Here is a 13,080-nt window from a genome sequence, read left to right as displayed (position 1 = left end):
TATAAATAAATTTAATATAAATTTCAAACCCTCACTGAAGTGCACTGTGACTTCTTGCATCTCTGCAGTGTATACAGTCCTAGTTCCCCTTGTGCAGACACATGGTGGAAAACCAGTCTGAATCGGGTTAAAGCCCTGGTTTTGTAACAAAGTCTCAGACTGCGGTCGTCCTGATACTCGGGGCGCTCATGGCCGTTGCTCTGTCTCCCCAGCTCTCTCGCCCCCCGATGATCCAGCGATCGGCCTGGCAGAACCCTCTTCACCTGATTGAGGAGAGCAAACCTCCCTCTCCCCCACCCGCTGTCTCTCAGCTACCCTTCCTACCTGCCCAGACACCCCCCAACATGGCCTGGATCCAGGGGGCGTCTGCCACTGCCCCTCACCCTCCAGTCCGGGCACGCCCAGCCAGCGCCGGAGCCAGGAGACCAGGACACCACCTGGAGCGTGGGGTCCCGTCTCTCAGAGCAGGTACCCCACCAGGCTGTAGTGAAGTATCGTGCACCAGTGAATCCCAGGAGCTATGTGCATCATGGGCTCAAAGCCAAAAGTTACGTCTTACAGTAGAAAATCAATCAATCCATAAAATGATTGACCTTGTCCACTCTGTAACTAATGCACTGTGGGTACCGATGGAGCGGATCTGTGATGCGCTAATGCTTTGATTTCTCCGAAATTTGTTTAGTGTGAAAGCAGCTTTGTTTTATACACACAGAAACGTACACAAAACTTGCACACAGTATAAGTGGACATTAGTTTAAAAATTAATTTAACATTATATCAAACCATGGATAATCACTTCATGCCACTCTTGCAGGAACCCACACAGAGCCCCTAAATGCCCTCCCCCACAATCACACCGGTTCCCTGAGCCTTCATCTGTGCACACACTCCGCTGGAACACTGTGTTTTCTTGCTCCGCTGCAGGAAGCTGGACAGGAAGTGCAGGAGGGGGGGGGCAGTCTTTGCGACTGGGAGCCCCCCCTCAGAGCCCCCAGACTCTAGAGCACCTCCTACAGGAGAAGGTACTGTACAGCCATCTACGCTAATGCCTCTTGAACACGTACCGTTCAGTTTCCTCCTGTATTATGTTGTATAAAGCACAATGAATGAAATAATTCCCAGAAAATCACATTTTTGCGTAGTAATTAATTGAGTATATTTCCCTCAGTGAGCCTTTGAGGGAAGTAAAATGAATTTGATCAAAACAAGCACATGCGCTTATGCAATTTAGTGCAAAATAATATTTTATAAACAAGTGTGGAAGCCTCTGAGTATGTCTTACTGTAATTAAACTGTGTCTTTCCCAATGAACATACCCCCTGCCCATTAGCAATCACGATGAACTTACCTCTGTCACACAGTTGTTACAGTCGTGAATTATCTTTCCAGTAGTTATCTCCCATGGTATAGCTATGCTACTTGAACTTTTATTTCACTGTTCGCTCAAGTTCATCTCACAGCCTTTCAGTCAATTTAAGCCGGCATGTCCAGTTCAAAATATATTACTTTTCTTTTTCATTTAATTAAGGAGTATAGCTGTGATTGGGGTCATTGTCATGCTGAAACAGAAACCTTTGGTTTTTCTTAGAGTTTATTCTTAAAACTAGAGAATTCAAACATTGTTTCACGTTTCCATAACATTTTTTGCTAGTGCTTTGGTTTAGTGTCTATTTTTTTTTCTGATGTACACTTTTGATCTGAAACTCTCTGGACACTTTTGAAAGGGATGGTTATAAATTATGAGCCTTTTGTCAGTGTAAGATAAGATCACTTTATTAGCCATATACAATTTCTTGTATTAGGAATTTGTCTTTTCGCATACCCCAGCTTGCTCTCCATGAGACACACAGACAGGGAGAGAAGCTGGGGGTCAGAGCGCAGAGTCTGCCATTTATACAGCACCCCTGGAGCAGCTGGGGTTAAGGGCCTTTCTCAGGTGCCCAACGGAGTAGGATTCCTCTGCCGGCCGCGGGATACGAACCGGCAACCTTCCAGCCACAGACACAGATCCTGAGACACAGACCCAACGCTCTGCCCGTAATGTTAAATTGTCAGTATCCCGTGGGATTTATAATTTGACATTGACTCCTGTTGTGCGCTCTCAGCCCTGTCTTGCGCCCTGTGCTTCTGGGATCAGCTCTGGCTTGCCTCCGCTCTCGGCAAGATAAGCTGCTTACTGTTAGTGGATTGATAGATGGTTACAGAATGCCATTACTGTACATTTGCAATAAGCATCAGGATATAGTATCTAGAAATAATACAGTGTGATTTTTCATTAGGAAGAGAGGCTGCTGAGGCTGGGAGATGAGGTGAGCCGTCTGCTGGTGTTTGAGGCAGAGTCCAAGCGCAAGGACACAGTCATCGCCAGCCTGCGCGACGACATCTCTGCTCTCAAACTCCGAGCTGCCCAGGCTCGGGGAGACTCAGAGATCACCCAGAAGTTGCAGGCCTTGGAGAGGGAGATCATGGCCAAAAAGGAGCAGATCCAGGAACTTAAAGAGCAGGTACCATGCCATACATACCCACGGCATGTATCCATGTCAAAGTGCATGAATCTCACACAACCTTCACCAGTTTTCTCATTGATCATCATTAAGCATCTCTTGCATGCAACACCAGAGGGGCTTCAACAGGGCAGTGTGTTTGTTCATTTATAATTAATATCAGCAGAACAATACAACCCCGTACTTGTTACAAAAATAATGTACTAATTAAAAAAGGAAAGTTTCACAAACTTCTTTAACAGCTCCCATCGCTGATCATAACAACCTCTGTATTGTTGCACTTAAAAAAGCTCTTGCTTTAGTTCAGCATTTTCGGTATTTAGCACCCAAGGAACCAAATAAAGGACTGCTGTGTATACATCCAGGGTATAAAGCGGTTTCTCACGGTCTCTCGCATATTAATGTAGTACACACAAATCCTGGAATACATACATGTAAACATATACTGTATGCATCTCCTTCATCATCGGCTGTATTACACTGACATGTTTAATGGAGATCAAATGGATGATAACTTAAAGGTATCGGCAGCGTCAGGATTGGCTTCTGATTTGTCTGTATTTCTGCACTCTGTGCCTGCAGATAATGGACCTGCAGAAGGGCTCCAGTGAGGTGCTGAAACACTCCTTTAAGGAGCGAGACTTGCAGATCAGCAACCTGAAAAACCAGCTTGAGAAGCTGAAGCGAGACCATGGCATGTCAACAGGTACGGGCCACTCCCTTCAGCTGCTCTTGACAGCGAGAGCCACTGCCATCCCTTCCCCACCCCCGGCGTTCTGTCTTTGCACTGGAATTCGTCCTGCATTCATGTATTTGTACCGGCTGTAAGTCAAAATAAACTAGATAAACGCAGTCTGTGAGTTTAAAGAAGCCTGTTTCTGAATTTTACCCAAATGCCCCTGGTAGGTATTGAGCTCACCTCTGCTGTCATTAAACTGTTATCAGTGTCATGAATGTTATATCAAAAAGATGACGAATATATGATCTTCTCTTGTAGACCAGGGTGGGAAGGTATAAAACTGACAGAATGAGGGAATCGCTCCATGTAGTATACGGTCGTTCTGAGCACATTTCAGATTGGGTGCTTACAAACCAAAATAATTTGTGATTCTGAATTTAAAAGAAAAATGGAAGCCCAGAGAGGGTGGCTGTGTCTCGTGGAAGAGTTTGATGGAAGTGTCAGTGAATGGTCGCCCATCTAGGATTAACGCCAACGTCAAATGAGAAGGGTGCTGGCCAGAGCCCAGCACTTCTGCGCCTGCTGAACCCTCTCAGGCAGGCCTGCTCTCCCACCCCGTAGGACTGGTGACCAGCCTGCAGAGGGACCTGTCCACGCGGGAGCAGCAGAGCCTGCGCCTCTCGGCCGAGGTGGACAAGCTGCGCAAGGACGTTCGCCACAAGGACGCGCAGCTGGGCGCCATGTCTGCCAAGGTAGCGCTGTGACGCCCGCCCAGGTGCTCACAGGGGCCTCGTTACACTGGCTTAAAGTTTTCTCCAGCCCTGAATGTCAGCCTTCTGGTCAGAAGCACATCAGACAGTCATTGCAAAATGGTGGCACTAGTCTAAATTAGACATCCTAGTTTTGGCACGCTTTGATTGGTTTCCACATTGGTCTTCCAGGTGTGTGAAGTACCACTCAGAGTAAAAATTAACCACTCTTCTGTGTGCACCAACATAAAAGAAGCTCCCCTACATGTGCCCCACTAACAGGAGCTGGCTCTAACAAGTAGCAGACCTCAGCTAACAGCAAACCTCTGGTACAATCCATTGTTCACAGAAGAAACGTTGCCTGCTTTATCACAGGGTTGTATAAGTCATGCCTCAGCCCTGTAGTCTATTTACTGGTTTATTCTCTGCTGTAGTTTTCTAAAATGCGAGAGACTAAGAAACATGAGGAGGAGCTGCTTGCACGGGAGAATGAGGTGATCGTACTCAAAAAGGTGAGTGTGCTGTCACCGCTGGAGCGCTCAGCTCTGAATGAGGCCAGATTATTTGGAACAGGCCTTGACCTGATTAGAGCCACTGATACAAACCATTCCGAAATTTCTGCACACTGTTTTGTTTGCTTACAAGAAGGTCATGACTACATGCACCATGGTTGTACAGTGGTTAGCACTGATGCCTCGTAATGCTGGGGGCCTGGGATCAATTCTGGACCTGGGTACGATCTCAGTGAGATTGTATGTTCTCCCCCTGTTTACAAGGGTTTCCTCCCACAGTTCTACGACATCCTGGTGGGTTCATTTGTATCTGGGAAACGTGGCCCTGGTGTGAGTGTGTTAGTGTCTCTGTGTGCGTCCTGTGATGGACAGGCGTCCTGTCCAGGGTGTATCCTGCTTTGCATCCATTGCTTGCCGGGATAGGCTCCAGCATCCCTGCGATCCCCTGTTGGATAAAGTGATTAGAAAATAGATGGATAGATTATGACTATTTTGCTATTAGCACATACCTTTAGGTACAGAGAAACACGAGGAGCAACATAAAGTCATTAACCAAATGATTTTCAACAAATTAGACAGGACACATAGATTTGGTGCCCCGGTGATGGTCTTCCCCTGTGGTAGCATTCTGCAACCCTCACAATCCCTGAGAGCTAACCATCTGATAAAAAAGCAGACTCAACAGGTATTCATCTGGGATGGTGCCGTTTGTGAAAGTATCTGGAGGCTGCAGACGCTTGATTCTTGTTGTTGCAGTCGGTGGAGGAGATGGAGAGGAGAATGGCAGAGATGCGAGCCGAGCAAGGGCGTTCTGTTTCGGAGCGAGAGACGATGAACATCACACTGGCTGAGAAATGCCAGGTCAGACGACCGCAGCTACTATGGAGCTCATAATGAGGAATTCTGTACATCCTACTGGAATCTGTTAACGTTAGCGGGAACTACCGTATAACGAAACCATTGGCAAATTCAAAACATTAATATCCATTTGAAAAGCAATGGCCTTATATGTTTTTATTTTATTTTGCCAATTAGTGGTTACTACTCCAATGAAACCATTTCAGTTGTGAAGATTACGAAAGGAGAGGAAGGCACAGTGCATCGTGTAACTTAACTGAGTGTATTTTCCACTGTCAGGATGTTAGAGACGTAATTAAAACAGGAGAGATGCTGAAATGTGAGAAGGGCCAGCAGCTAATCTACAGCTTATTTTCTTAATAGTAGCATGATGTTATTATAGCTGTAAATGTATGGGAAAAGTACAGTATCTATCACCTGAGACGAATAATTATTCTTTCAGTTTAAAAAGGTGAGATAATGCAAAATGCAGTATCATATAAGAATAAAGGGACAGTTCCTAATAACTTAATATCTTTTTAGATACATCAATTTACTTAGTGACATGTTCCTTCTCCAAATACGGGATATATACAGTGTAATTTCACCTCCCCTCATTATGTTAAGGCAGTAATGAGTCAAAAAGTATGTTGTGTACCATTGTGTACATTGATGATTGAATATTTTCTAGGAGGTAAATTTTAAAATAAATTGTTTAATTTCACTCACTAGGACAGGATAACCGATGGCTTTGCAATGAAACATTGCTGAGGCAGAAAATCTGCCAAAATAGAGTATTGATTGTTCAGATGTCAAGAGCTAATGATTTTCAGTCATTTCTGAATCAGGACTCAATAACAGAACATCTCTCCACATCAAAGAAATCCGCCACAGATGTCTGGAATTGGCAATCAACCACAGAAATTGATGAAAAGAACAGTTGCAACGCAATATGTGATTTTTTTCAGCTACAGTGGGCAGTCACAATGGTGTGTACAACGCCTATGCTACACAGGGACAGTACGCTGTGGTCTGTGAAGGTTTGAAGTAGATTTGTTAGTGCACCAAAAGGAGACTGTCATTCCATTCTGCAGCATAATTCTCAGCTACCAGGAAGGTGACTTGCTTGTAAATACTTTCAGAAAAAGACAAAAGGTTTTAAAATTGAAAATGAACACAGATACTGTAGATGGCAGTAGAATACAAAATATGCTATACAGAATGCTTAGAGTGTACATGTTGTCCAATGAGGGAGGTATATCCTTTTGCAGTACTTTCTTATTGAATATGGCAGTTCTGCTTCCATTATTAAAGGAGCTTTGTCAAAAGGCAAAAACAGAAATGTATCTCAAATCCCTATCACCCCCATAAGAATAGCAAAATTTAGTATCCAGTTTTTAAAATTAAAAAAAGTTGAAAAAAATGTAACCTAACCAAGACATGCAAACACTATTATAATGATGATAATACATCATTATCATTGTACATTGGGATGGTATAAATGATTTTGAAGCTCTGTTCATCCTATAGTATAATGCCATGGTAGTTACAGTAGTAACAGTATAGTAATTCTGCTCAACTTGTGCATAAAATGTAATACCTGCAGCTATTTATTATACATGCAGTTAATGCTTTTCACATAGTGTGCTGTGTGCACAGTTTTCCTTTGAGCTTGAACTAGCTTTGAGTAAATCTTGTGTGTCATTGAGAGTGTCCGTATTTCCTCAAAACCTACGTGTTAGTTACATAAACTTATATGTAAATGTTGATTTTCTTTTGTCTCACTTCTTTCTTTTTGTGCATCTGTGTTGCTGTGCAGTGCACTGTCGCATGAAGACAGTAGTGTGCAGATCTCTGGGAGAAGTGGCGCCAGTAATCGCCCCGATTATATTGCCACTCAGGGCAGATTGGCAGTGGAATATGGCATCTCTTCGGGCATCATGGAAGCAGCTTTCTTTTTGCTGCTGCAGGTGCAGGCCGAGCTCCAGCAGGAAGCAGAGAGGCTGAGGCACCAGCTGCAGGAGATGAGCCGGCAGGAGCAGAGGACACGTGTGGAGCTGGAGCAAGCACTGGCTCGGGTGAGACGCCATAGCAACCACAGCGCTGGGCCGCCGGAGACTCTGACGTACACTGCAGTCCAGTTCGAGAGCTTTGCAGTGGTACCAAACCCATGTTTCTGAGTGCATCGTGGAGGACGTGACAGAATCTAAACATTCACTGTCCATCCCTCCAGTCATTCGGTTTTCTTAACGCTTCATACAGCAGGGGGTCACAGGGGTGAAAGAGCCAATCAGAGCAACCAAAATTGGAGGGGATGGACAGTACGTCACAGGGCACACACAGACCCACAATCTCAGACTCACGTCAGAGTCAATTTTCCCCAAAGCCAATGGACCTACTGTGACCGTTGCGGTTCTGCGCGGGCTCGTGCCCTTGCCCTCGCTGGTTCGTCCCGCAACACCTGGGGCGCGAACCCGGGTCTCCGGCGTAACACAACAGGGAACCAGCCGAGCGAGCTAAAGGAGACCTCCCCCAGCCCAAGCGGCTGAGGTCCCTGCTACACGCAGGGAGAGCGATGACGTCACCATGTCCGAACTAGCTCCGCTACACTACCAGTATGTCTTTGGACTATGGGAGCTCATCGGAGCATCTGGAGAAAACACATGCAAACATGGGGAGAACATACAAACTCCACGCAGACAGTACCCCAGGGCTCTAGCACTCCTAGGCAGCAACGCTAACCATCCTGCCCAAATTTCCATTGTGCAAAAAGGAATTCAAGTGAAAGCAGGTCAAGTAAGCATGGCCTTTTCTCATTAATGTCAGATGGAGTGGCTCTGTTACGGCTGATTTTGAATAACAAAGTGTGATGAAGCAGAGCAGCTGCTAACGCACAAAACTGATTTATTTTCGCAGACATCGTGACATCATAGCATGAAAACAGTCCCTTGATTAATTCGTTCGTCCTTCACACCAGTTAATATCACTGGTATCAGCTAGATCCAGAGTACCAGAGCATGGGCTTTTTTCATTATCATTTGACAGGACTTCTCCCCCAGCAGTCATTCAAGTGCAGAGCCAGCACTGTCATCTCATGCTCCTCCTCCTGCCCTGCAGCTTCTGTAGCTGTGATCTAGATTTCTGATCGGATGGTTTTGCTAACAAATCATCTGAACTTCCCGTAACAAGCGCAGCAAGTCTGGAGTTTCGCGCTTCTCTTGTTCTCTAATTCACAGGCCTTCTGTTTTCAGTCCTAAAATCCCAGTGCTTCAAAGCTGACACAACAGAGATTTCAGCACTTCAGACAGAACATTTATGAAGGGGAGCAATTGCTTGGCAGAATTAAAAGTCCAAAAGTAACTGAATTATGTTGTTCCAGTGCCAAGTCCTGCTAGGTACAGGTGCAGATAACAGCTGTTAGCATGTGAAAAGAAAACACTAGGTCCCTTGAAATCAGTTAATGATTCATTACTTGACATTTTAGTGGCACAATACAAGACACTTGTCTATAAGCGTATCTTCACCAACGCTCAAACATGATAAAAGTCCAGTACCCCAGCGGTACTTGTCTCAGTGGTTGCTGCAAACCGGAAAAGAGAAACCTTGTGGACAAGGTCAGAGTCATTCCTGTATTTTAGGAATACAGTGCAATAAAGGTGTGGAAATATCTCAAAAGTTTGACTCAGCCATTTTCATAATGGTGCAAGCAGTATCATGTCTTTAACTTGGCTGAGCAAGTCGATTAGCCCATCTGTGATTCTTGAACCCGGGGCTGGATAAGAAGAGGCCTCACCGTGTCCCCTTTCCCATTCTCAGCTGCAGAGGTTCCGGAGCCGCATCATTCAGGCCACCTACACGGCCCCTGGAGTCCCCACGCCCCAGGACGCTCTGTCAGACCAGCAGGTAACGTCCTCCAGACGAACCAGATCTTTTATTACTTTAGTGCACGTCATCAGCAGACATCGTAGAAATAATAATTGCTTACACTTCTATAGTACTTTTCTGGACACTCCACTCAAAGTGCTTTACAGGTAATGGGGATCCTCCCCACCACCACCAGTGTGCAGCCCCACCTGGATGATGCGACGGCAGCCATAGTGCGCCAGAACGCTCCCCACACATCAGCTATCAGCGGGGAGGAGAGCAGAATAATGAAGCCAATTCATAGAGGGGGATTATTAGGAGGCCTTGATTGGTATATATGGGTATACTGAAATATAGAACATGGCGCTGCGCATACCTGGAAATTTTGCCTATTTTGTAAGATAAAATGTATTGTATAAATTGCAGGTTTTACATTTTACTGTGCACATTTTACTTTCACTGTGGGTTGAAATGCACTCATCAATGCTGCTTCTTTCTAACCCTGGTATAAAAAAATAGCCTTGCAGTTCCCCTTTAACACTAGTTGCAGTAAGTGTTACACATTGAGTCCAGATTCTTAGAGACACTTCCATTCTCTCCTACCCCAGCCTGTGACAATATTATTTCAGACAGCCCTGTTTTTCAGTCAGCCTGCATTATTCCTTCATTGTCTCTCATTAAGCCTCGTTACCACTGCACCTTCCTGAGACTCCTGAGGCTCATCTGTGAACCTGCACTTGGAGCTCAACTTGTCTTTCAATATCAGGGACCGCAGCGTAACACTTTATCAAAAAGAACGCAGGCAGTAGTCTTGCTATCAAGCAGCGGTAAACAAGACAGCTGTTCCTGAAGTTTCTTGTGTTGCAGCGTCTCCCGAGTCCTGCCTTAAATCAGTGGAAATGTTGATGTTTCTTTAAGACGTATTACTTGGATAGTGTTGAGGAGACATCAACACTATCCACATAGGAGACATAGTGTTGAGGAGACAGTGAGAACTTTAACAGCTGTAGTAATACACAAAGTCAAGCATATATTTGTCTTTCAAAGGTATATAGTGATCTGTAAATGTGTTTGTGTCAGCAGTGGTTTTTGTCTGTTATGAGCTGCCCTGACTGTGCTGTGGCCCTGCAGGTGACAGAGCAGATGACAGTGATTATTGAAGAGAGGGACGAGCTGAAGAGCAGGGTGCAGGACCTGCAAGGCCAGCTGGATGGATGGACCTCTGAGCAGGACAAGACGGCCGCAGACACAGAACAGCTGAAGAGGGCGTTGCAGGAGTGCCAGGTCAGCCTGCCCCTACCTGAAACACACACACACACACACACACACACACTGACACACACACACACACACACACACACACACACACACACACACACACACACCATACAACATATTACAGCTGCTGAAGGCAGGATAGCAGTGAGTGTTGGGTTGCAGGGAGCTATAATGTGGTGAGCAACAGGTAGGGGATGAAACATGGGACCCACAGCTTTGCGACCTGTACAGAAATATGCAGGTGGAGCTACAGGCTGCCAGTGTCATTAGAACATGGTTAGGTCACATTGCTGCACCATCTCAGAATTTTGTCATGTTTTTTAAACATGTACCGACAGGTGGAGCTGGGTACAGGATACAGTATGTAGCTCACTGACTACCATTTACCCACATTTATGTTTATAATAACAATAGTTTACACTTATATAGCTCTTTTCTGGACACTCCACTCAAAGCGCTTTACAGGTAATGGGGATCCCCTCCACCACCACCAGTGTGCAGCCCCACCTGGATCCACCAATGTGCAGCATCCACCGCCAAAGTGCGCCAGAACGCTCCCCACACACCAGCTCTCAGTGGGGAGGAGAGCAGAATAATGAAGCCAATTGATAGATGGGGATTATTAGGAGGCCTTGATTGGTAAGGGCCAATGGGAAATTTGGCCAGGAGACCGGGGTTACACCCCTACTCTTTTCGAGAAACACCCTGGGATTTTTAATGACCACAGAGAGTCAGGACCTCAGTTTTGCGTATCATCCGAAGGACGGCGCCTGTTTACAGTATAGTGTCCCCATCACTATACTGGGGCATTAGGACCCACATTGACCGCAGGGTGAGCGCCCCCTGCTGGCCCCACTAACACCTCTTCCAGCAGCAACCTTAGATTTTCCCAGGAGGTCTCCCATCCAGGTACTGACCAGGCTCACACCTGCTGAGCTGCAGTGGGCTGCCAGTTGTGAGTTGCAGAGTGATATGGCTACTGGATGTTTACCCCGTATGTGTGAAATTGTACATTTCACCAATTAACTACATTTCTATTATTTATTACTTTTCTTTTCCTTCTCTTACGACTGTCTGTGTAGCATACTGTTTAAGATTCAGGACTTATAACTGGCCGGTTGCAGATTCAAGTCCTCGCTTCAGACACAGCTCTTGTGCCTTGAGTGAGTGACTGTGCCCAGATTGCACTAATTCTCCCAGCTGTATCACTGGAAACCTGGATTTTCCGGAGTCAGGCTCTGCGGTGGATTAGCTTCCCAGAGGGGAAGTCACATGGTCTCTGTACTCTTAACTCCATGGAAACCAGAATACTCTCCGGTCCAATGAGCCATTGTGGCTTGAATAGATCAAGTATCTTCACTTTACCTTGAGATGATCAGATATACACCTCTGATAATTCTTATCATGCCGTTTTTTTCATTAAGATGTTTTTTGCACGTTTTGAACTATCCTTTTGGGAGTTCTGAGCAGAGCGCCACCATGCTCAGCCACTTCAGGAAGCACAGCACTGTTTATATGGCAGCCCTTCTCTGTTCTGCCCAGGCTCGTGTGCAGGAAGCCCCTTCTGTTCCCAGCCTGCAGAGGGAGATAGCAGCTCTGCGGGACCAGGGTGCCCCACCTTCTCTTTCCTGGGTGCGTGCTCTGGCTCTCTCCATGCTGAGTTCTCTGCTGTCATGGCAGCAGGAAGCAGCTCGGGCCCTGCAGGATGCTGGGATAGATGTTGCAGCTTCAGCCAATGGTAAGGCTGTATCCCGAATTGCCCCCTCTGCTGTACAGCAGGTTGCCTAGCTCCTTATTTTAAAAATCCAAAGGTTTTGGTTTTAAGGTGAATATTTGAAGTGAAGACATTTTGATAGGTGGCTCTAGGCATTTCAAAGGGTATAGATGCAGATGGAGCTCAGTGGTGCAATTAGAGCTTTGGCAGTCCGATCAGTGTGCTGTGACGGTGACACCCCTGTGTGTTACCCATGTGACAGTGACACAGCCTGCTAGGGTAGGCTTGAGCTAGTTATAAGAAATGCTTGGTCATCTCAGTTGTTGCAGAGTTGGTATGATTCCTTCAGTGCAGCACCCAGGAGAGATGGCCAGCATAGGGAAATTGGGCCAGTTAAGCCAGCAACGAGCTGATTTGGATCAGTAAGAACTAAGCTTGGAATGAAAATTTGCAGACGCACCAGAGATGCACCGCTCTGGGCTTGAGTCCCTGATGTTAACAGTCTAACACCAGCCCCCAGTGTTCCTGGCAACCGAGCCTACAGCAAGGCACGTCACTCTGCTAGTCAGGTTAAACATTCCTTTAAGGCCTTGTGGGGCTCATGGTGTGTCAGATGAACTGGTGAACAGATTGAGGGCCATTGTTCTTCCTGCACAGTACAGTCATTGTAGCGGTAATCTGAGTTGATTAACAATTAATGATTCCATATACGGAGGGTATAAAACTCCGTCCATCAAAGCAGTGTAGCAAAGGTTCCGTTGGTACAGGGTGGTGTGACTTGTGCTCAGAGTGTGTGTGTGTGTTTACATGCTCCTGAGTGACAGCCTCTTTTGTAGGTGTTTCTGGCTCCATCAGGTCCTTGTGGCAAAAGCACAAAGACCGAGAGGGGGACATAAGGACCCTGCAGGTGAGGCATGAGTTTCCCATTCTCAGCATGTCTTCC

At 46.0% G+C, this 13,080-nt stretch overlaps 1 protein-coding gene across 1 annotated transcript in view; it reads left to right on the top strand.

Moving 5' to 3' along the window:
• LOC102694126 (forkhead-associated domain-containing protein 1) overlaps window positions 1-13,080 on the top strand; it is a 50,889-nt gene that overhangs the window by 4,504 nt on the left and 33,305 nt on the right. The window contains exons 4-15 of the mRNA XM_069183852.1: window positions 213-468; window positions 925-1,022; window positions 2,280-2,504; window positions 3,087-3,210; window positions 3,805-3,935; window positions 4,367-4,444; window positions 5,201-5,305; window positions 7,252-7,359; window positions 9,098-9,184; window positions 10,277-10,429; window positions 11,966-12,161; window positions 12,974-13,044. Of these exons, the coding sequence (XP_069039953.1) occupies window positions 213-468; window positions 925-1,022; window positions 2,280-2,504; window positions 3,087-3,210; window positions 3,805-3,935; window positions 4,367-4,444; window positions 5,201-5,305; window positions 7,252-7,359; window positions 9,098-9,184; window positions 10,277-10,429; window positions 11,966-12,161; window positions 12,974-13,044 (1,632 nt within the window). The remainder of the gene's footprint in view (window positions 1-212; window positions 469-924; window positions 1,023-2,279; window positions 2,505-3,086; window positions 3,211-3,804; window positions 3,936-4,366; window positions 4,445-5,200; window positions 5,306-7,251; window positions 7,360-9,097; window positions 9,185-10,276; window positions 10,430-11,965; window positions 12,162-12,973; window positions 13,045-13,080) is intronic.

Source organism: Lepisosteus oculatus, chromosome 25 (genome assembly GCF_040954835.1).
Source record: "Lepisosteus oculatus isolate fLepOcu1 chromosome 25, fLepOcu1.hap2, whole genome shotgun sequence".
NCBI lineage: Eukaryota > Metazoa > Chordata > Actinopteri > Semionotiformes > Lepisosteidae > Lepisosteus > Lepisosteus oculatus.
This window is presented reverse-complemented; position numbering and strand designations above follow the sequence as displayed.